Below are 25,584 nucleotides of genomic sequence, written 5' to 3'. Positions count from 1 at the left end.
GCAGGAGATTGGCATCACCTGAGCCCTCATCTCCCTATGAGTAGTTCCTAGCTCCTTTTGTTCATCCTCTGAGGAGACTGTTCTTGAGTCTGAGTCCAGCCCAGGAGGGGTCCTGACAGTCAGTGGTGGAAAGTGCCGTCAAGTCACCACTGACTTAGGGCAAGAGATAAACAGAGGTGGTTTGCTTTGCCTGCCTCTGCATAGCAGCCCTAGACGTCCTTGGTGATCTCTCATCCAAGTACTATCCAATCTACATCCAAGTAGCTCAGTCTCATCAGATCTCAGAAGCTAAGCAAGGTTAGCCGATTGCCACCCAAGTCAGGGCTCCTGACAGCTGCACCCTTCAAAACCCACTGAATCCCAGGGGCTAGAAGGTTGTTGACTATGACTGGACTGTGTATACCTGTTTGCATTAAAGTCTGACACTACATCATAAAGCCCTGAGAATTAATGGTGCAAGGTAATCTGCAGCACCGGAGGGAGGATGGGAATACACAGAGCGGTGACTGAGCAAGATACAAGTGGCATCCTGCTGATTTACAAGGAGACATTCAAGTGTGGGAACTCTGTTCCATCACACAGTGATTTTACAAAGGGTCTGTTATCAGACATTTTCTTATCTGGTGATTAATATTAACTGACTCCTCAGAAGGAGCCACCAATGCAGGCAGCCACAGTGTTATTCTGGCACTTTTAATTTGTACGCATGCCACTGACATATTAGCTTAATGAATCAATCTATTATCATTACCTCTCTACATATAATCCCATTTATCCATGATTTTCAGCTTCCAGATTTTTTCCGTATGCCAGGCACACTTTACATTTTTTTGTTATCCATTTAGATTTTCCTCTGAGATGCGGCTACAGAAGGGTCTTGGACAGTTAGAAAAAGGGATCTGTAGAATTTTTTTTTTTTAGGAGCACTAAAGGAGTCTGCTGAGAAAGGCCTTCGAAGTATAGAAATCAAAGGCTGTGGGTGACTAAGCACCTGGCATGCATAATCAGGCTTAAATCACCCATGCTGCTTGAGAGATTTAGTGAGTACCGGCAGCAAATAGATTAGATCCCCCCTCCCCCAGAACTGGAGAGAGAGGAAAAAAACAGCTCCCAGCAGGAGCCGCCTGTCACCATAAGGAGTTCGCAACCTTTAATTGTGCTTCTTTAAAAGAGCAGGTGACATCTTCAAGGACATCTTCAAACATCGTATACCCGAAATGGTAAGTCTGTGTCACTGCGAGGTCAACAGCCAAAGCAGGAAGGAAAAATATCACCCAAAATGTTGGCAAAGGGACTAGTGAGATGCCCCATTAGTAATTCACTGGTGTTTACATTTATCATAAAATTACATTATACTAAATCTGAGCTCCTGCACTCAAAGGTACATTAGTGGCCCAATCCTAACGAGGGAAGGGCGAAAGGGGATAGAAGCCGGCATAAACTCTGTGCTGGCGTTCATGCCACTTATGCCAAGTGGCATGAATGCCGGTTCAAGGACACTTAAACCGTCTCTGGGGAGCCTGTGACAGCTCCATGCTCGGGTGCTGGCGCATCCTAGTTGGCAGTGTTTCCCCATCACAGAGATTCACGCCAGCATCAAAGGGGGTGCTCCCGGGGGCAAGTGTATACTGGTGGAAATTGCTATATATATTTTCTGTTGCAGCTGTAAAGGTCAGAGAATTATGTTGTGACTGATCAATCTACTATCCGTTTTAATTAGATTGGGCATAATTCTACTGCCCACTCCAATTTGCGATGTATTTTAAGTAGAAAAATTTCATTTGAGCCTAGATATATACATTAATAGACATACTCTGGTTTCTCTTCAGATCTTACATTAATAGAAATGAAGGAATGAGATAAGTGAACAGGAACTTTTTGAATCTGAATTTTCACTTTTATGATTAGTAGCATCCTGATTTTCTGCAAAAGTGAACACTGAAAGAGAATATTGAATATGGAGTTTGGTAGCCTGATAAATCCAGCATTTGTTTCCCCTGCCTACAGAAAAAACACAAACACACACACACTCAAACACACATTCCAATCATAACCAATCGGCTTCCCTGGCATTATGTTTCAACACAGGGGAAAGCAGCATCTATTTCATTTCTGCCTGTTGCTAGCTCTTAAAACCACAGGAGCCCTGCCAGAAACCAGGAGGCAAGTAACTCTAATTACATGGAAAAGGGTGGAAAATCTCCAGGAACTGGGGTTGTTCTAGAACGCATGACTATGAAAGCAAAACAGCCAAAATATGGGCACAGAAGTAAGTACACAAAAGTACACCTCTATAGATGAGCAATGTCCAGCGGTCAGGATCGGCACACAATAGAAATCAGGATATCTATCTGTAACATTTTTATTCCACTGTTCCTCAAAGCAACATCCACAGTTTTCTTGTGAGCTTCACTGGGCATTTGAATCTACATCTCCCCAGTTCTTATCCAATGATATGACCATCCAATATCACACTGGCTTCTATTGATAGGAAAGGTCAAATATATATGTATTTTCAGAACTCAAGAGAAGACATGTGTTTGGGACAGGTTTGAATATTCAACAATAGACTCTAATTAAGAATTATGCAAGCAACACTGGGACTCATATTCAGCTACTGAATTGATCCAGAATCACAGCAATGCAAAGGAAGATGCTGCACTTGAAACAGGGTTTCCAAATACGGCCTGGCAAATGGTGCGAGTCTGGGAGGGGGAGTGCTGTTGAGCTGATGGTGTGACATCATTTCCAGGGAAAAACTGTGATGTCATGCCTAAGTCCAATACACAAAAAATCGTTGTTGCACCAATTGTGGAAAACCTGAAAGCGATGTCAGTCCTCTCCAGCAATCACCAGAAACTCAGAAGTGATGCCATGCCATTGGCCTGACAGTGATTATTTTCCCTCCCACTGCTGCTCAGAGCAGTGGTGGGAAAAGAGGCTTGCCAGTGGGATATCCCCTGCCGGAATGGAAGACCTGGCAACCCTAACCTGGAAAAGATGGCACACAACAATACACCTAGAAGATTGCACTCAAGAATGTTCTGGAAACAGAACTGAGCAAGGAAATAATGGGGCAGAGCTGTTCAAAATTACCTGCTGTATCACATAAGCCACATACAGGATATCTCCATACAGAAGTACAAATCCACCTCTGGGACTACATACCAGAGATTCCAACACCAGCCCCCAAACATGCTGCCCAAAGACCTGCTCACAGTAGCCAATTAATATTACTATTTTACAGGTAGGGAACACTGGGCTGAGAAATTAGCGAATTCACCCATCTTATTTGTGATTTTTCAAGCAATAGAGGTTTGTGTCAGAGAGGAATGGCTACTGTTTCTGGAAATAATAGGAAGAGAGTGCATATTTAAGACACAGAGCACTGAGTCATGTAGAGATAAATCCTATACAGGTCTACTAAGAATCCTACTCAGGTCTATTCAGTGGAGTTCACTCCCCGGAACGCGTTATAAGGATAGCACTCCCTGTGGCTCCTGAGCTTTAGGAGATCTATTGTGACCCAGTCTGGGATCTACTAGTAGATTATGGTCTACGTCAACATAGCAAACAATATCAGAGCAATGGTTACTTTTTCCAGCTTGACTTCATTGGACATTTCATTTCCGAAGGAATTTTACAACGACACCAGAAAAAAATAAAGGATTTATAACATTGTAATGTTTGCAATTTAAAACACACACACACATAATACTGAAGTAGAAAAACTATCTGAATAACGTTTTTTTTCCTTAGGATAACTAATTCCAGATGAAATATTTAACATAAGCTACTTTCATTCTTATTTTATAAAAGAAGTGGCATTGATTTATTTTCCCTAGACATTTGCAGACTGCTGTGGAAGAAAAGCTGAAATGTAAATTATTTCTAGTCCCAAAGAAAATGACAAAAGGCTGTACTTTAAGACTTCCACATGGAGTCTTTGATTTCTCCATCTCTCTCTCTCTCTCTCTCTCTCTCTCTCTCTCTCTCTCTCTCTCTCTCTCTCTCTCTCTCTCTCTCTCTCTCTCTTATTTTTGAACGTATTCATAATATGGAAGTTAAATTCACACAGTAACACTGTTATATAAACAGAAATGTCCTCCTTGTCTATATAAAACAGCTATTCTGGATAAGCTTAAGGCAATGTGGAGTTTCAAGTGGAGTTTCCTCTTCCTCATAAAACAGATAAACTGTGCATCAGACATCGATGTAATGGGGAGGGGAAAAGCCATGTTTGCTGCCATGAGATCCTTGGAAGTAGGGTGGGAGAAACATGAAATAGAGAGAATATAATAATAGAGCCACAATCAGTTGGTACAGTGTGTGTGGGGGTGTGTGGGTGTAAAACTGAAGCCATGAGCCAGAAAGTCCTTCGGTTCAAATTTCACCTCAGGTGGGAGGAATCCACTAGATCTTTAGACAAGCTACTACATTAGCTTAACTGACAGAGCTGTTGCAAGGATTAGTTAGACAACATATATGAAGTCTTTTGAACCAAGGCAAGTTCTCCGACCAAAACACCCAACCAATGGCTTGGTGCAGCACTATTAGGAGGATGCTGATACACCACAGGGACTTTGCTGGCTCCCGGCCCTCACCAGCAGAGATGACTGGCATCTTTTCTTGGGCCTGTGGTTGCAGTGGCAGGATCTGATCCAAGCCGAGGCCCTGAGGCACCAACTGACGGTAGCACGGTCCCAGAAGGGTTGCCTTATCAGAGGTCACATTTTCTGAACATTAAAGGAAATTACACACTACCTATTATCCACCTATCTATCATTCACCCCACCCCTTATTATAACAATCTTATTCTAGTGATCTACTGTTCCTGCAAAAAGGGCTTCAAACCATATATTTAAGATTGTGAGATATGTTTGTGAGCTCTGGGAAGGATAAGTATGGGGCTGTACAGATATATGGAAAACTGGACTAGTGTTTCTTTCCAAATATGACTAATTTGTACTCAAGAAGCTATTTCTTGTGAATGGCAATGCCTAACAATGTACCCTGGAAAGCCAGGCCTAACTAGAAACACTCTTTGAACTACCTCTGTTAATAAAGAGAACCAAGCCCACAACCTTATCGGAAAGGAACCATCATTAAAATGGGTACATGGCACATTGTTGTCCAAAAATAACTTCCTGCATTGGATTCAGTTAACTTTAATAAGGATATCATTTGCAATACCTATATGTTGGTTGCACCAGCAGGGAATGTTATGGGTGTGAGAATTACTGTGCTTGTGTGACACCACAAATTGTCATTGTACATTAACACTGACAAAAAGATGTCATATTGCTACCGTGTTTGCCAGTGTTACTGTGCAGGTTGCCTCTTGGCAGTATAAAGTAGTGATATAAGCATGGCAGAGGCACGACGCAACATGCCTTACTTATGATCACCTCTGCTGGCCTTTTGGCTGCCATATGATCCAATGTCAGTGCAACTCTACACTCCCGCAAATCCTAATAATTGGTTGCGATGTGATTTTAGCTGATGTAGGATGGACTAGCTCCACCTTCTATCATCGGCTCAGCATGAATCATTCTCTACATCTTGCACAGCTTCTTGGATCTACATAACAGGCAAAAAGGAGAATGTTTTGATTCTTTTTTGTCTTAAACAAGGAACTCAATCCAGTGTTTTATCGCTAGATCTAATATCTTTATCACAATAATGATAGGACTGGTTTCACATAATATTATCTTGTTTTATTTCTGTTATTTCAACAAAGCATTGCACTGGAGTTACAAATCATGTCATCTATACAATGTACTTCAACAACAGCTTGGGAAGTCGAACAGTGAGATTAATAAGAACATTACACATGCCACACCAGTAAGAGAAAAGACACTCAACACATTTAGGAGAATCTTACATACACCCTAATAACATACACAAGCACAGAGCGTCATCAGAGCCAGGTGGCTCTGGTAACATTCCACTATCAGGTACACTCTTGTCCATGTTCATCAGACACGAAAGACTGTAGGCTGGATTCCACAATGCTACTCTGCTAGTGGAGGCTCTATCCTCTGGTAGAAGGATCTTTCCCTTGCTGTAAGATGCTCAGAAGAGTGTCTGTATCAGGGGAAAGCTTCTTCTACCAGAGGAAAGGGTCTCCACTTGTGGACAAATCCATGGGATCCAAGTTGGCTTTTGAGCAAGTTATTTCAAGTCAAAAATTCAACAGTATCCTGTTTTCTTTGAGCCTGTCTCCTTCTCCAAATAGTCTGACACCAGTGACTTTCCATCATTCTTGCAGATGCCATCAAAATATGTCATTTCCTCCCACTGTTTCATAACAAGGAAGCTCCAGGCACCACACAGTGCTATCCACAAGCACTTAGGCCCTTCTGTTCTGTGCAAATTTCAGTATAAGGAATTGCTCTCTGCCTGACTAAATAGTTCTGCTTCTTCACATGGAAAGAATGGTTCAACAGCTGTTTGGTAGCTATTCTAGGCAGTATTATAATAGCAACCAGAATTAAAACACCAGAATATTGCCTAAGTTGCATATGGAGGATTCAACATGTAATTCCCATATTTATGACACCGTAGTGCCAACGTCCATATATGCATAAATGAATATGTCTCTTTAATAAAAATCATTCTTCTTTTCTCTTCTGTGTACAATGCAATTCTCTTTAATGCTAATGCCATTTAACTCAGGCACGTCTCCCCAGAAAGCAGTCCCTTTAATTTATTAACAAAATCACCACTAAAGTTTAACGCATACTTCGTAAACATATGTTTGGAGACTGTTCTAGCAATACCACCAACTATAAATTGGAAGAAAAAAAATCCACAAACACTAAAGCTCTCCATGAAATACATAAGAAAATTGCATTGATAACACAACAGCAATATTATAAACAAGAGCATACTCCGAGAAATATTAACAAGAGATAGTTTCTTATCCCTCCTTTTTGAATGCAATTAACATAACTTTAATGCCTACTTACCACTATCCATACTTATGTCTTAAAAAATTAACAGCCTCGTTATGATGTTTCCTATCTCTAATTCAGAAATATGAAGGCAATTGCACACTCCACTGCTAGTCACAGAGAAGATATATGGAGGGTATTAATGCAAATTTTAGGGTGCTTAGGTTTGAATATATAGGAAATATATGCATATCTCTTCCCATATGTGTGTATTTGTTGCTATATATTAAGAGGCATTCACAAAATAGTATTCCAAAATAAGACTTTACTTTTCAGAGTGATTGGTATAAATACTGCATCAAGAATGCAAAAATAAATAAATAAGCAAGCAAACAAAACATTCTATAAGAGCAAAATATGTTTCATGCTGAGTTTACTGACATTCTGACAGAATCCCAAGATGCAAAGTTTTGTAAAAAAAGAAAGGGGGAATGTGAGCATTCATTGGTGCCATCTTAAAATTTAATCCTTGGAAAGGTTAACTAGAGGATTAGGGATAAACTGAGGGGTGGTAACAAGGCATGCCTTGTTACCAAGGAGAGAGGAAAGAAATGTTCATGGATCTGGACGTCAGAAACAAAAGACAGAGAAAGCAGGAAGAATGAGTAGGGAACAAAATGTGAACGAAAAAAGTAGCAAAGACAGTAGGATATGGTTAGGCAGCCTCTTCCCAGAGCCAATTCACATCTCTAAATTGGTGTGCTGACGATGTGGGGTTGAGAGGATCTGTACAGAGATCAGCATGTGCTAAAGCAATAATAATACGGCTCCAGTATACTAAAAACTTGCAATTCAATTCAGATGTACTGCACTATTGGAAATGTGCTGAAATTTACCATGGTGTAACAGGTGTGGATTAACTTGGAAAGTCGAAGCAACCACATTTACATGCCAAACTCTGCACAGATCCATTTAACCACAATTTTTGATGTGCCATTTTGATTGTGCCTACTAAACTTCTGCTTATCAGATTCATATGAATATAAAAAATTACTCATGGATGTATTGCTTTATTTTGTGGAGTTCTCCATGGTGGCTGGATCCAAAACATCCATAGGTATAAACAAGTATTTCTATGTATTCATTTGGGTTTCCCATTTCCTCTTATAAGTGCTGTTCCTTATACTCATAAGTGGCTATTCCAGAAGATCGTTTGACTTTCAGGATTAAATGGTCAGAAACTCTCCACCTAGAACAACTGTCCTTTCAGTCTCCACTGCTGCGTGTCTTACTGCATTTTTCAGCAGCTGAATCACTTTATTGCTTAGGGTTGCTAAGCTGCAGCCAGCAATGCTCAGGGACTATTAGGGTGTGGGAACCGGTGTGCCAGCATCATGCTGGTATGCTGATGTCACTTCCAGTGAAAACCAGGGTTTACAAAAACTCTATGGTAAAGGGTTAGGGACCCTTAACTCTATGATGATAATGCAAGGATGGATTGCCCTTCCTCTGTCCCTGTGTCTCTTCGCTTTCTCACCATTGCCTCCAATTTGCTGAGCGCAGCAGCTGAATGACAGTATGACACTGACCTCCCTCACCAGCCCCGAGTCTCGCCTGCCAAGTTTGTTCTTACAACAGTTAGGATGAAATGGCAGTGGGTGCACCTCCAGTGAGGTGGACTTTTGTGCGGCTGAGGATAGGCAGGGCCCACCTGCCTATCCACCCACCCATCCACTTCCAGCCTGTGCCTCCCCCTAGAGGCTCCAGCAACGGAGGCTAAGAACCTACCCGGGCGGCAATGCCTCTGGCAAAAGGGGGGCAAAGGTCAGGCCAGGCTGAGGCACATGCCGCCTGCCGCACCCTGGATCTCACACCAGGTCGACCCTCAACACTACTTGAGCAGGGCAGCGCCAGTTCTTCAGGGGGTACCTCCCTGCCCTTCTCTCTCAACAACCCAGACTTCCTGCCTCCCAGCCTGTAGCAACACCAGCCCAGCAGGAAGGCCAGGAGGGGGGGCAAGGAGAACCACACCCCATCAAAAGCATAGGAGGACCCCCACCCTGCTGTGCAGGAACATCATCCAGCACATGTGACCCCTGTCCCAGAGAAAGGGCGGCCTTCGGCAAGCTGAACTTTGAACACAGTTTCCCCAATACTAGTTTCAGCAGCTGCAATTTTTTTTAAAACTGGAAGAGATGGGAAATGCACTCCAAGCTGTTTACTGAAGAATTGTTTAATGGGAAAAGGAGCTTGCACAAGTAAAAAAAAAGCTATCAAATCAAAGCAAGTGTTTTTAATTAAGCCCTTTGGTTCGTCAGCACCCTGCTGCAACAGCGAAGCCTGTCAGCAAAGGCTGTAGAATATTATCACAGGGTTGTTTCAAGGGTCACTGTTACCTACATATTAACTTTATCTCTAATGCCCCAGCACAGGGAAAGAAAGCAAGGGTGTCCAGTATTTTTGTTGAAATCATCTACTCATCAGGCAATCTCTGCTTTCTCCTCAGTTCCCTTCACTCACACCTAACTCCACCCCCACCCCCAATTCTGATAACAAGAAGATCACATGCCAGACAATACAAGATTTCCCCACCATTCCAGCGATCGCATTTTCTATGCTACACCACTCACAAATGCTACAACTACAGTGAGGCAGACTTCTCACTAAGACATGTGGACAAACCTGGTGTGATGCGCTGTTTCCTTAATTACAGCACTCAATACAGCTAAGAAAGCTAAACTGGAATTCAGCATGGCAGCGACCATTACTCCATCTTATGAAAAACAAGACACGAAAGATAGGGAAATGAAAAAAGGCTATTTGCACTCTCAGTTTGCTATGGTCATTCCACATTAAATGAAAAAAGAAACAAAGAACTAACACAAAAGAATAATCTTATGCGGCACCAATGTTTTTACTGATATATGAAATATCAGTAATTAGCTTCACTTGGGGTGGGTGGTGGTTTAGTATTTTAGTAACAAAGAAAACTTAGCTAAAGTTTTCAGTGACTGGTTATCAATACCAGTGACCTCAATTATGACGAGAGTTGGAGGAAAAATAATTTCAATTCAGAAAACAGGAAATGACTTCAATATACTATGTATCTCTCCCCTTTAAGATCTTATCCTTTTAATTATTAAAATTAAATTAAGCAATGAATCAAGCAGTTATTCATTTCCATTGTCATTCTTTGATTACAGCACTGAATACAATCCTCTCTTATAAGTGAATTCCAATATTTGTTTCTGTTTTCACATACTCGAGAGCCCACATTTTTATTCTAAATTTATTTATCCAGAGAAACTACCAAAGTCTGGGATCTGTATCCAGTTACACACATCTATAAAAATCATCATACCTCAGAAATATTGGACCAATGCATAAATTCCACCCTACTATGTGTACAAAGGGCTGGTTAAAATGTTTTAAGGGTTAATTTCCCATATTAAATTGATCCTGACCTCCATTAGCTAGCCATGCTTGCATAACCCAATAAATTCTTGCAAGACATCAACTTACTGTGTTGCATTACAACTTGTGAATTGTGTTACCTTACAATCAAAACGTAGGTCAGATCGCAATCCACTATTGATATTAACCAATAACTCTTTGAAATGGCAATCATGTTCAACCTCAAATAAGAAACACTGTTTGTATGAGTAATTTAAAAAAAATCCCTAATTCATAAAATATTACTTCAAAATCCACTTCTGGGCAAAAAACTACTCTGATTTCCATTGACTTAATTACTCAAAAGTTACTGATTTGTGCTTTCTTTGTTACAACTGAATGTTAATACATACTACCCCCAAATCTAATTTGGCTTTGATCTTAATCCACTACTGTTTCTTGCAGGTTTGGTTGTTCTTCCAGTTTATTAATTTCTTAAGTTTCAGGCTGCAACCTGGCCTCCTTTCTCCCTCTCACAGCAGGCTGTCCAACTGCTCATCAAGGAGCCACCATAAGGAAACCAGACAGACACCCTTTCCCAAACAGGATTCTCCCATTTTTCACCCAGGACCATCTAGAAACCCACTTCTTCCTAGCATGAAGGAAGGAAATTTGTACATGATCCTTCTGCCCAGCATGTAGACTATTCTTAGCAGAAGCCAAACTGGAGCTGCTTACAAGCATGAGAAAGTAAAAGCTTCCAGATGATCCTTTGGGAAGTACAGGAGGGCCACAGTTTGAAGTAAATTGCTTGGCAGTATTGGAGAGAGCCCAGCATAGTGCTGGCTTACTTGACATAGTGATGGTATAAAGAAAAAGGGAAGGGTCCTGCTACACTCATACGAAATGATGCTGCTCTGCACACAATTGTGGAGGGAATTGTATTGACTAGTGTATGACTAGGATTGAAAGACTCAGGTTCAAATCCCTACTCAGGCACAGAGCTTACTGGGCAGCCTTGGAGCAGTCACTCCCTCTCACAAAACCTACTTCGCAGGGTGGTCGGAATGATAAAACTGGGAATGGAGATCTGGGAGTGCTAGCCTGAGCTCCTTAGAGGAAAGGCATGATGAAATGTAAGAATAGACCTTGCGCCTGACAAATGAAACACTAGGCGCATACCTGTACATTCTCTGCACTATCACTGTTTGCTTAAGTGGCGCTGAAAAAACTTATCACTTCACAATTTCAATAAACATAGTCTTTCCTTGGAGTTATATATTGCTACATCTATTCTTTGGGAATTGTTCTATCAATCTTAATTCCATGGGGTAACCTTTTGTAGAATCTAATCGGTAGTAATTGTTCATAAAAGCCTTGTAGATATAAGCGATCACATATTCATGCCACAGGATAATTATCAAATCTGTAATTTAATCTCTTGATATGGATGGGCTAACTCAGAGATTGCATTTTTCTAACCAGAGATCATTCTCAGAACCAGCTACTATGTCTTGATATCTGAATGTATAAATTTATCACACTAGCAACCTACATCTGTATTAACTTGTTATTGAATACTGTTAGATTTCCTTGACCATATATGAAAGTTATGATTAAATACCAAAATACTATCAATCTTGCAACACCAGTAAGTACAAATGTAATGCAAAAATGGGATCTGAGACAGCCAGTGACACCTGTGATTTTCCTACAGAAACATAAAATACACATAGGTGTTAATTTCTCAAAACATACCATAAGCGATGGTGGGGTTTACAGTAAAATATTACATTTTGCCTACATGCCTCATCACTTTTATATCTTGTCTTTTTCAGACTTAGGAAGAGAATAGTCTTCCACACAGGACACAGTGATATAGCAAGCATATTTTAGATGCTTTCAGACATATTAATGTAATGGTGCAGACTTTCTAGACTTACCTCCTCTATGGATAATCAAAGAAGTCTCACTTCCAACTGGACATTCCTTAAGTATATCCACTACTTCTGCATGGCTCAGGTTCTGTACATTCTGCTGGTTGATCTCAACAATGAGGTCACCTTCACATAAACCAGGGCATCCCTGAATGTCTAGAATTTGCTTCACTCTCTGTCCTGTGGGACTGTCTGCTATAGTGAAGCCAAAGCCCTGGGGCCCTTTCACAATGGTTAAGGTCATGAGTTCAGCTTGTGTGGCCCCAGAAGAAGCCATGGATACATTATCATCATGAACGGGTGGTGGGAATGTACTATCAAGCTGACTATCTGTTGGAATGGAGTGCAAGGAATGTGGTGGCCGATCTGTTACATCTGGAACAGACTGAGAAGTTCTAGAAATGTATTCCAAATAAGTTTCATAGTTATGTCTTCCGTTGACTACTACAGGAGGCCTTTCCATGACTGCAAGTGGTGGCACCAAGCTGTTGGCAGGATCTTCGGGATCAAAGGGCAGAGGGTATCCACGACATAGCACCAGGTTGACACTCTGACCAATGGGAACAGACTGGAAGAGTTTGACTACATCTGCGTGAGTATGCCCAAGGACACAAACTTCATTAATATAGACAATGACATCACCTAGAAAGAGAAAAAAATAATGACATGAGATAACTTCAACTATGCTTGTGTTTCAAGAGTGAACGAATTTGGGATCTCCAGAAAGGACAGCCATTCTGCAATGGCTACTGATACAATTAGCTTAAAATGAGGTAACATATCTGCCAGCAAAAAATAATTTTTGCAGATGAATAGGCACTTCACTTTTTTTCAAAAGAAATATATCCAAATTAAGGCACTGAGACCTTCAATCTCTAATAGGTTGGCAGTTTTTGCTTCTCCATAACCACAAATTAAAGTACTCCCTTTACTCCAAGTTTCTTATGGATATTTAAATCCAAATTCTAAATTTATCTGAAACCTAAATCTGAATGGTCTTCTAAAGACATGCATGAAACAGGATTTGCTTTTTTTCAATATATGCGTAGTCACACACATATTCTGACAACATTATGTGTAGTCACAAAGGAAGTCATTACAAGTTTGCATCATTTTAGTCAGAATGTTGGGAGGGGCTGTGGCTCAGTAGTAGAGCATCTGCTTAGCATGCAGAAGGCCCTGGGTTCAATCCCTGAAAAAAGGTGCTGCTACTCGGCACAAGTTGGGGGGGGGGCGGAAGGGGGGAAGCCCTGCACATAAGACTTCAATCATTATTAGGAACTTGGTAGGAATTTCTTCTGAACTAGAAATAGGCTGTTAAGTCTCCTATTGAAATCAGTGGGGCATAAATGTGCTGGGTGGGGTTGCTAGACCCATCTCCATTTAATATGGGCTGAGAACCAAAGTTAAATTCCACCGAGGTTGTAATCTTAGTTTGCTGCTGCCAAAAAGGCAAAAGTCTAGCACGTTAAAGATTAGCAGATCTATTTTTGACATAAGCTTTTGTGAGCCAGAGACACTTTGTCTCATACTTTCATTTGGAAGAGATACACACATCCAATATTACACAAACAGCGGAAGGACAAGAAGGGAGAACTAATACAAACAGAGCTCAGACCCAGTTCCCCAGTACATAGGTGTGTTTCATTATTTTTCAGGGCACACATGAAAACAACATCCAGTCAAACGATCAACTCTGAGTTGGTGCAGATCACTGCCAATTGATGAATTAGCAAAGCAGGATGAACTTGAATAGTGAGTATACATACTCATGTACGTATTCATACACCATACTTCAAAGCATAAGAACTCAAAGCAAACAGCAGCCATCTTCCAATTGCATTTAAACACCAATTAAAACAATATAAAGATCAAGAAATTTCATCCGTGAGAATTGCAATCAGCTTTCTCTAAAACATGCTTTGGCCATTATTCTGGAAGTTCCCAAGGACTGAGCCTGGCAAACTGCCATCAAGTAGGAGTTTCATATCTTTAGCATCATGACAGTGAAATCCCCATTTGGTGTCATCATTAACCTTGTTTCCAAAAGAAGATAATAATGGAGCTCCAAAGTCACTCCGAAGCAATGTGTGTGTATACGGAGCATCCAATAAGGGCTTCACTGTATGAAATGGAGGAACATTGCTCCAGAGCACAGGCAGGAAGCAATATTTCTGAAGGCATCTCTTTATAAACAACTCTGTGCAGGTAGTGAACTAGTATATGACCAGAGGAGGATACAAGGAATTCAGTCTACAGATCTTATGTTAAGACACCCCCCTCAAGCGCATGTTAGCCTGTTTAAAGTACTTGTCAAGAACAGGCAAACTATTCCTTTACAGACCAAGACTGATTCAATTGCCAGAATGTGCCAGTCATAATCTCCCAAGATTTCATATCTATCAAAGCAGCAGCTATGGACTGGGAGAGAGCTGTACACTTAACATGTTAGACCTTGCCACTCTGCTATTAGCTTTCAAACAGAGCTAAATGAACGATATTTTGCAGCCATCCACAGAATTAAAACACGCCTACTGGAAAAGAAAGGACAACTGAGAAATCCATAAAAACCATTTATTGCTTTTTTTTTTTTTTGCTTCCAGACTTCTTGTGCTATCTAAAACATCTCGCCATCAAGCTTTGTTTATAGCCCTAAAATGAAACTCTGGGCTGCCTTGCAAAGAATGGGAGGGCCTCAGCTTTTTCTACAATGAAGAATTATGACACATCGGTTTTGAACTCTTTTCAGGAGAAGCTGCAGATAAACTGAAGGTGATTAATCCATCTATCAAACTTTACATTGCATCAGAAACAGTAAAAACTCCTGTCATTTTTCATTGAGTTTATGGCATGTGTGAAGACAGGGGTTATGGGTCTGGCCTCAAGCAGCAACTGAGATGAGATGCCCTACAGTACTGAGCTGCGGGAACTCTGTTCCTGTAACCTGAGCTGCACAGGAGTTGGTCACAGGTCCCAACAAAGATACTGACCTAGAATCCAATAGCTGGGACTTTGTGGGCATGCCCATGGATCACCCCCCCCCACAAATCCTCCTTGAATAACTGCAGCACCCCCACTCTCGATCTGGGCTGGCAAAGGATGGCCCGGACCAACCAAGTGACATTTATTTCATATCCGGCCCTCGTAACAAATGAGTTCGACATCCCTGGCCTAAACGTTGTGTCTTCTATGAGGATTAGAGATCTTTACCAGATAGATTTTCTCAAGCCATCAATCCTCCAACTTGGGAGGAGATTATGGAAGAAGACAAAGCTGTTTATAAAGCTGACACAAGTAATCACTATCCTACATGCTTAGTTATGACAACAAATGTGCAATTATTTCTAGTGTCTATCCTCATTTGTGCCTGTGGAACTCCAATAAAGCTAATGAATGTGTCATGGTGAGATTATTGAGATTGAAACCATGTTACAACAACTTCAGCACTCTGAAGTATTCTTCCAAGTCATTCTTGTGGCTAAAATACATTTATGGAGGAAAGATTTACACACTGGTCAGCCAGCATTCAGAACTTTATTTTTCTTTTCTTTTTTGGAAGCAAGCACAAACTATTTTTATGCTACATTTTTAGACATGGAAGAGAAGTCACAAAATGCCATTGGGGAACCAGCCACTGTGCTAAAAAAGGGGGAAAAAATCTAGGATTTAATTCTGCAAACTGAAGGAGCCCATGTGGGTTTCCAAGTCTCCAGCACAGTGATAGTAGGGCAAGCTGTAGATAGAATCTCTTTGCAGGCTATATCCTGCTCAAGTAACAAGACTGTGTTCTGTCCGAGGTGCTTGTAACAGGGACAACGCACCTGATTTCTGTGTTCACATCTCTCAACAGGGAACACTTATTAAAAACGAAATCTTCCCAGAATTTTTGCTATGAGACATCCCACCCCATGGACTGGCTGTGTTCTGTTCATTTTGCACAACTGTGAAACAATTACAACAAAATAAAGGAACAGGGTGGTGACAGGACGAGTTGCAAAAAGTAGGAAATTTTGGCATTATTGCAGGTACTGTGCGCTGATCCAGTGGGGTATGTCTGTGTTCTACCTCTGTTTGCCTATAAAAGCCATAAATGAGAGAAAGGTCCCAGCATGTCACTCCAGTCAAGTGAGGGTACTTTATGACATGACTAATCTCGAAATGGATTCCTGACACAGAGAATACACATATGCATGGAGTTAAATGACAGTTCAAGTAGATGGCCATGAAAAGGTGGACAGTATTCACTAGGGAAACTGAGAGATACAAAATGAACCATTCATGAGGGAAATCAGAAGAAAATGTCCCAGAGTGCTGTAGCAAACACTGGCTTCTCAATGGAGGACCGAAAGCAGCTTATATTGTTCGCTTCTCTTCCATTTTGTCCTCACAACAATCTTGTGAGGTAGCTTTGGCTAGGGAGCCAGCGTGGTGTAGTGGTTAAGAGTGGCGGACTCTAATCTGGTGAACCAGGTTTATTCCCCCACTCCTCCATATGAAGTCTGCTGGGTGACGTTGGGCCAGTGACAGTCCTCTCAGAACTCTCCCAGCCCACACGGAGGCAGGAAATGGCAAACCAAGTCTCTTGCCTTGAAAACCTGATGGGGTTGCCATAAGTCAGCTGTGACTTGACGGCACTTTCCATCACCACCGGTTAGGCTAAGGGTGTGTGACTGGCTCAAGTCACCTGGCAAGTTTCCACTGCAGAGTCAGGATTTAAACCTGGATCTTCCAGATCCTAGTGTGACATTCTAATAACTACTTCTAACTACTTCACATCACAGGCTCTCCATCTATTCATATTTCAAAACGCATTGGGAAGCACAGCAGTGGGATTAATCAATGCCATTTTAATGCACATTTTTAAAAGATGTAATGACTTTGAAAAGCACTGTAAAGTTCAAAATGAGTTAGGTTGCCACCCCTTGCATACTCTTGTGATAGAAGGCCAAAAATAGCAAAAATAGACCATAAGCCCATGCATGTCTCTGCCAATTGTACGGTTGCCAACTCCAGGTTGGGAAATTCTTGGAGATTTGGGGGTGAAGCCTGGAGAACGCAGAGTTTGGGGGGGAAGGGACCTCAGTGGGGTATAATGCCATAGAGTCTGCCCTCCCAAGCTGCCATTTTCCCCAGGCGAACTCCTCTCTGTAGTCTGGTGGTCAGTTGTAATTCCAGGTGATCTCCAGGACCCATTTGGAGGCTGGCAACCCTAACCAGTTGGAGGCCCCCCCCCCGCATCCATTCTGCAAAAGTGAGCAAACCTCTGCTTTCATGCTTCATCCTTGCATCTCCTTTGCACACGTGCTTTGGCCATAATCCAAGCCCAGAGAGATCACAGTGAGGTTATAATAAGATAAAATGGCACTTGGGGTTGTTTCAGTTTTAAAGATAACTCTCAAGAATGAGAAAGAACAGGAAAATGATCTGTTCTGTAAAGACCTGCCATCTTATACCTTTTTTTTTTTTTTTTTAAAGAGCAGCCTGGTTTGATTCTACTTTCACCCAGTGTACATGTTTTAATTAAAAAGCTGGCTTTTCAAAATTTTTGTGCTTAATCAGCATGCATCCGGTAATTACACACAGGCAGATGTGGATTAGCAGAAGCAGCTATTTACATTTTCTATTGTGTGCTGCATACAGTGGTAAGATCTATTTAAATGAAAGCATTTAACTTTTTAATTTCTGAGACATGGAAGAATATGAGAATCGAAAGACACTGATTATTTGCTGACTATGGTAAATATGAAACAGTACAGATTAAAACTGCAAGGAATACGTCGAAGAAGAAAGATGTAGATGAATGCAGAGTGCAAAGAGCAGGCACCGATACTTTGCATGGAACTCAGCTTAGAAAACAGTCAAAATTGCCCTGCATTGAAAAGTAATAGGTTCTAAATATAATGGATCCCTTTGAGGTGAGAGACCATAACGAATAAGAGCAGCCTTACTTGCAGTGGAAGGTTTCTAAGTAAGTAAATAAGGTTTGCTGTTCTGGACTTGGCTTATGAAGTCCTTTATCATCATAAAAAACCTGGTGCAGGTGAACTGCCTGACAGGACAACAGTGGTTCTGAAGAACTCATCAACCCCCCTGTCTTTTATACTTACTCTGCTGTTTCAGAAGATTCTGAAATGTATTACTGCATGTGGAGAAAACCTTGTGTGTGCACACACAAAAACTGTGGTGTTTTCTTTTTAATGTAAAGAGGTCAAAAATTTTAACGCATTTGAAGATGCTGTATTTTATTTCTCCACATGAAGCTCCCACTTGTCCAGGTAATGGCTCTCAGGAGCAGGGAAATCACTCAGCTCGCCTCTGCCCAGCCTAAAGCCTTCACTGTATGGCAGAGCATGAGGTAATTACAAAGCAACTACTGTAAGTACCCAGGAAGCCTGGCAAGGAGCCACGATGTCATTTGATGGCCTTCGGCCACATTGGATCCCTCTCAAAGATGGCTCCGGAGAAAGGAAAAACAAGCCAGAGTGTGGGCCCACCAAGGGGCAAGTGGGACATCCTAAGTGACTTCCATGGGCCCAACTCCTTTCTTAGGTTCCTCTTCCTCTCTTCTCTGCACCCTCTCAGCCTTTCCCAGCCAGCTGGCCTCCCTTCTCCCCTATCTCTCCTGACATCTCCCTTTTGATCCCTGGGGCTCCACCCATGCTGGCCAAGCCCAGCACCACCCCTGCCTTCTCTGAGCCATGTTCCTCTCTTAACCCATCCCTTGCCTTGCCCCACCCATCTGGGTTTGCATAGGGCTAGCCAGAGGCCCTTGGTGTCCCCCATGACCCCAGCTAATGCCCTGGGCTCGCAAACCTCCTGCCCCAGCTGCTATGCTCAGCTGCTGCCCAGTGGGAGGGAGACTGCCCTGCTGGTGTTGAATCCCCACTCCTGCTGGGCCCATCAGGCTGCTACTGCCTTCTTTCACGGTGCCCCGCCTTGTCCTGGACCAGCCACTGCTTTTCGCCCAGTAGGTGGGGCCTCCTCCAGCTAGGGTTGCCAACCTCCAGGTAGTAGCTGGAGATCTCCTGCTATTACAACTGAACTCCAGCCGATAGAAATCAGTTCACCTGGACAAAATGGCTGCTTTGGCAATTGGACTCTATGGCATTGAAGTCCCTCCCCTCCCCAAACCCCACCCTCCTCAGGCTCTGCCCCCAAACCCTCCTGCCGGTGGTGAAGAGGGACCTGGCAACCCTACCTCCGGCCTCTGCTGCTGCCTCTGTGCCTCAAGGGATAATAGGGGAATTATTATTTTTAAACCAGGAGACATGTTATCATTGCTTCATTACAAAGATGCGTTACCCTGAGATACTGACATCAAAGATTTATATTCCTAATGAGCCAAAGGTAAAGGCCCTTTTAATGGCTGGGAGGCACAGCCTTTGACTGTAATCATATTGGACGTGAACTGAAAAATGTATCATCTCAATAAGGAACTGGTCAATGGCTACTAATCTGGATGAAATACATATTTCCCTACTCTGAGGGAATAACTAGTCATTCAAGTTTCTCTGACAAGCAAGACTTATCCAAGCACTAGATATGCAAGTTACTGGGTGACAGCTGGGTGACAGCTAGCTGGCATATAGCATCAGGAGGCCTCTATGTCACTCATTTCACTTACCGGTAGTTCAATGGACAGTTAGTTCAAAGTTCAGTGACTTCAGCTATTGCTTTATGAGGGACTGGCTGCAGAGGTAAATCTCTGATAATGGAAGGAATTTCCATCAGTGCAATGGGATTTCCTTGCCACTTCTCTCCCCCTTGCTTGGGGGACAGAGGACTCTTAGGTATAGCTTGATGGGTAAAATGGAGGTCTGCTGTTGGAGGAGGGAATTGGGGGAAAATCCCCCCCTCTATTAGCAAATTCTTACTGCAGGTTTCAAGCCATAATCTGTACTTTGCTGACCAGCACTGTAGTTATAGCTGCCCAATAAATACAATAAATCTTACAAAATCACATGCAATGCAATTACTTTCGTAGAAAAGACATTTTCGGTATAAAACTGATGAATCCCGAATGAAACAATCCTATGTGTGCATTAATTCACTGAATGCAAGTTTGGTGTACATACAGTGTTTCAAATTCATGTAAAACAATCACATGTTAACATATGAAGTGACCACATACTGAGTCCACCTGGCTCAGTATTGATGGACTGCAGCTTCTGAAGGGTAGAGAAAGGTCTTTCTCAATTCCAAGAATTGAACATAAGCATCAAAGCTCTTCCATTGAGCCACAGCTCCTCCCCACGCTGGATTTGTAGTAGTTCATGTGGAATTGTCTGTTCAGGTAGGAACAGGGTAACCTGAAGTTGGCTATTGAGAGACCTGTCTTCTTGAATCCATCACATCCTTTTCTGTTAGCTATAATAAATAAATGGAACCTTCCTGTACAGAGGCAATATACCTATAGATAACAGATATGGGAGACAAAACAGAGAAAGACCTCATGTCATGTCTCACTTGTAAGCTCCCAGAGGCAGCTGACTGACTTCCATGGGGAAACAGAATACTGTAATATACATTCCTTAGTCTAATCTAGCAAACCAATCCATATGAAAATTTAGGCAACAGAAATTCTTGTTAAGGCATGCATTTTGCATTCATTTATTTATATCCTGCGTCCTCCCTCCACCCCACAAGCTGGGACTCAAAGCAGCTTAGAGCATCGTTCTCTCCTCCTCCATTCTCTCGCAACAACAACCCTGTGAGGCAAGCCCAACATCACCCAACAAGCATCCATGGTAGAAGTGGGGCTTCAAAACTGGGTCTTCCAGGATCCTCATCCCACACTCCATCCACTATGTCACTCCGGCTATAGCAAACCATGTACAAAAAAACTCAGTTCATCACTAGACATAGCAAGTAAGAACATCCTCTAACAACCACTCTTTATTACTTCAGGTTTTTTTAGAATATCTAGTTATAGACTGAATTAAATTCACCCTTTAAAAAGAAAATGTTACAGGTGAGGTTTTAGTCACTAAATAGCTCCTTTTAATCAAGCCTTGTAATTTTCCACTATCACCTTTCAAAAATGGGAGAGAATTTTAAAAAGGTGCTGCTGAGTAATCCTCAGTTCATTTCAAAGTTCGTTTCATGAAACACTGTGAGGGGAAAAAAACAGAAGAAACAAGGAGCCATGAGTTCCATCATTTTGACAGCAAACATGTCTGCCTCATGGCTTTTAAGAGCCTGCTCAAAAGGCGTAGCAAGGAACAAATTAAATTGGCTAAGTCAGGTGCATATGTTCTCACACACCGGCAAAACATGCAGAAGATTAAAAGCTGTCTCCATTAAAAAAAGAAAATTGTCTACATGAACATTCTATGATTTCCTCTAATCTTCTGTCCTCCTAAATTAAGGAACAGAAGGGCTATGTAATTCAAACACAATATATACATAAGGTGTGTATTCTTCTAATGTCAAATAAAAGAAATTGTCTGTAACTGAAATGCTGATACAAACATGGGAAAATATTCAGAATTCAGGTCTACGCTAACTACTCCAGTAAGAAAGCAATTATAAGCAGGTCTACCCAGAAACCTACCTCAGGTCTTTTCGATGGGGTTTACTCCCAGGAAAGCATTCTTGGGATGGCACTGTTAATTTCCCAAGAACTAGCAAGACACTGGACTTTGTTTTCTGTGTGAATGAAGTTTCCATAATTTTGTATGAGTTGACAGTAGTAAAAGATGAGGTGGGTCTAACAATTAAGGTATGATGTGGGCAGATACAAAGGGCAAACAAAATGTCCCATGCCTTCATATGGAGATATGAATGCCCAGAAATAAACTGAAAAAAATGGAGTGGGAAGACAGATCTACATTTTTTGGAAGGGTGGGCAAAAGTAAAAAATGATGCCCCTCATATATTATATACGTATTTTTTCTTTATATATACATATATAATCAAAATATATAATAGCCTAACATTTTTTTTCTGAAGCATCTAATTCCTAAAAAGTCAGGCATTCCTTTAAAAACAAACCAGAGTTAAAATTGGTCAGAGTTTCCAGTGACAGAGAAAATAGATCATTCTTATTAACAATAATATTTTTTTGCAAGTTGGTAAAAGCCAGTGTTGTTCAGTGGCTTATTGCTATATTTTAACCGTGGAGATGTGAAATCTCAGCTACACTCAGGATTTTGCAGCCTCTTCTTTTCCCACCTGTGAAGTGTGAGAATAGTAGCAAGTCTGCATCACCAGGCTGTTGTGAAAGGTGAGTGAGAAGTAGAGAATCTGACTTAATAGGCTTTGGTCTAGGGATGCTCTTTAAGGTGCTCTCTAATGTTTTGGCTGCAATGGGCTAACACAGCTATTTCTCTGGAACTGTGCACAGTCGTTACACTAATTAATATTTTAGCACTGAGTTTAGCGGTCTAGGTTTGGGCTTCTGAACACACGAAGCTGCCTTATACTGAATCAGACTGTTAGTCTATCAAAGTCAATATTGTCGGGGCTGACCAGTAGGGGCTCTCCAGGGGCTCTGGTGGAAGGCCTACCCATCACCTACTATCTGATCCTTTTTTAAACTGGAAATGCAGGGGATTGAACCTGGGGCCTTCTGCATGCAAAGCTCTGCCTCTGACCCACAGCATCTCTGGTTTGCTTTCCATTGAAACAAGATGAATTGGGGAAACATCATGGGGGGTAGGAGGAGGTTTTTTGCTGTCAAAGTAGTGATCACTTGGGGTAACTACCTTGCAACTTTCATGTTTTGTCATTCCTTGGGCTCCTTCCTTGAGAGCCCTTTGAACACAGTGGGACTTCTCAGAAAGCATTGCGGCTTTGCACTCCAACCCTCCTCCCATTGGCTTCACCACTGGGCTCAATGGAACACGATTCTACCCAATAAAAATGTGCATGAGCCTGCACAGTAACTATTGCGGGGTGGGGGGGGGAAGTGCAAGGCACCCCAATGCTCTTGCAGCTCTGGCTGGCGACGGCGAGCAATGCAAACGCGCTGGGACCCCAAGGAGACCGTGGCTGCCTTTCCCTGGCTTGCTCGACTCTCCCAAGGCACAAGGCGCCCTGCAGCCAGAAGGGCTGTGGTGCCACTGCGGGGTGGGTAGGTGGTCAAGCTGGGCATCATCTACATACTCCGCTATGCCCGAGGGTTGCACTGCATGCCTTGTCTGGTGAGCACACCCCACTGCACACCCTGGGGTGTGGCGTATGCAGCAGCTGGTCACACAGCTGCAGCCTCTGACCTGGATGCTGGCGTCCCCTCTCTGCCCGTACCCAGGGCAACTGTTTCTCCTGGCTTCCCCTAGATCTAGCCCTGCGGGGGGGGGGGCTCTTTTTTCTCCCAATCTGTCCCCTTTCAGAGGCATGGCACTGCGGCAAATCACAGCCCTGGCCCATGAGGGCAGAGTGATTAGGGGAGACTTCCTCGTGGGGAGGGGGAAAGGATGAAGGTAGGCCATGAAGTGGAGGAAAGGCAGGATTTGGTCTTTGCTTTGAAACCATATGCACAAAAACTGAGAAACAAAAAAGCTGCCAGGATGGGTGTCATATGTAATCCACATACAGATTGCACATGAATGTATAAAGTATGCCTCTGTTCTCTCTGTCCCTTCCTTTGACTGTTTTCCAGAAGCTAAGCCTCCCCTTATTTCCAAACCAGAACTCTGATCTTTTTTACCTACTACCTTCAACTCCTTTCACTTTCCTGAAAAGAGATTACTTTATATGGAACCAGAGGACATTACTGAGAGAAAAGCTTCCTATTTTGTATTCTGCTTCTGGTTTCTTTTCACTTCAAACCTTTTTAAAACAAGAACAATTCTTCCTATAACTGTTCTAGACACAAATTTCAAGCTGACGCTCTTCCCTAGGGTTGCCAACCTCTGCGTGAGGGCTAGAGATCTCCTGGGATTATAACTGATCTCCAGGTGACAGAGATCAGTTCATCTGGAGAAAATGGCAGCTTTGGAAGGTGAACTCTGTGGGATTATACAGTATTTGAAGTCCCCTCCCCAAACCCCACCCTCCTCTGGCTCCACTCTCAAAATCTCCCGGTATTTCCCAATCTGGAGCTAGCAACCCTGCTCTACCTAGTCGCTGTTGCCTTCCTCCATTAGTGGAGCCTGTGAAAAATTTCCACGAGTTGAGGGTGAGCAATTGTCATCAATTCTCCCTGCTGTAGCAGACCCCCAAGTGTCCCCCCTCACTGTTCCTGGACAGTCCAGTCTCCCAGAGGCAGTATGGGAGGGGTATTTGGGGCTACTCTGGGAGCAGAGAGGAAAGGAAGATATACTCTGCTGATGGAAATGCCTTCAGTCAGAGGAAACTTTCCAAGCCAAAGCATCATTCAGGCCCAAGCACTCAGCTTCCCTAAAATACTGTGCTTATTTTGCTTAAAAGAAACTAAATTGGATTACTTCACAATTCTGTCTCCATCTCCTCCCTTTTCGTTTTGCCATAGTAAATTAAATTTGCTTGGAGTACTAGAATATGGAGGTGCAACTGGACAAGTTTATGGGGGGAAAACACCACATAATTTCACAAGGATGAATGTATAAATGGACATTTGTGCTGGGACAGCAGGACACAACAATGAAAGGAAATTAAATGTTGATCTAGGTACATCTGCAGATTCCACCATGAGAAAGAAAATAAATATGTTAGATGTCTCCAGTCTCTACGTACATGCTGAGCTACATTATAGATTTAAGAAGTTCTTTTCACAAGACCACAAGCCAAATAAACTTAAAACTCTTATGGGAAAATTCCTTTTCCTCCATCAGAACCTATGTAAGTTTTGACAAATTGGAAGAGACATGTAATCTAATATGTTGATATTCACCCTTGCCATTTAATTTACTGCACAAACTGTTTAGGTATCTACTGAGAAATCAAAGGCAAAATAAATTAGGAAAGGGACTGATAATACTATTTCTCAGGCTATTTATAATATAGTACAATTTCTCTCTCTTTCTCTCTCTCCGTCTATCACATTGAATAGAATATATCATGTAGGCAAAGGGTATTAGCAAACTGCATTTGAGTATATTGAGATGTATTTACAATGCTTTTTAGTGCTCTTTTATTTGAGAAATCTGGAACCTCCTGGAAGTCACTGTAGAATTCACACAATAGCTTGTTCAAATATACATAAAATATAACTCAGCAGACTCATAGCATGATAGTTTGAGATGGGCATAATACTTCAAACACTAGTAATAGAGATAAAAATGCAGGAAATTCGTTTAATAGCACAGATTAGTTGCACATCAAAGAAACTGGTAAGTAAATTTTGAAAAGCTATTTAACATTATGATATACAGTCATTCTCCCATGTCACAGTTAGGATTGCCAAAAAAAGAAGAAGAAAAATAGAACAAAACACA

The 25,584-nt window shown here is 42.0% G+C and overlaps 1 protein-coding gene across 2 annotated transcripts in view; it reads right to left on the bottom strand.

Moving 5' to 3' along the window:
• The window catches only part of MAGI2 (membrane associated guanylate kinase, WW and PDZ domain containing 2), a 723,148-nt gene that overhangs the window by 115,988 nt on the left and 581,576 nt on the right, over positions 1 to 25,584 (bottom strand). For both annotated transcript variants that reach the window (XM_056845941.1, XM_056845940.1), the window contains one exon: positions 12,233 to 12,868. In XM_056845941.1, coding sequence (XP_056701919.1) covers positions 12,233 to 12,868 — 636 coding nt within the window. The remainder of the gene's footprint in view (positions 1 to 12,232; positions 12,869 to 25,584) is intronic.

This window comes from Euleptes europaea, chromosome 3, assembly GCF_029931775.1.
Source record: "Euleptes europaea isolate rEulEur1 chromosome 3, rEulEur1.hap1, whole genome shotgun sequence".
Classification (NCBI taxonomy): domain Eukaryota; kingdom Metazoa; phylum Chordata; class Lepidosauria; order Squamata; family Sphaerodactylidae; genus Euleptes; species Euleptes europaea.
Note: the sequence above shows the minus strand (reverse complement) of the source record. Positions and strands in the feature narration are given on the sequence as shown.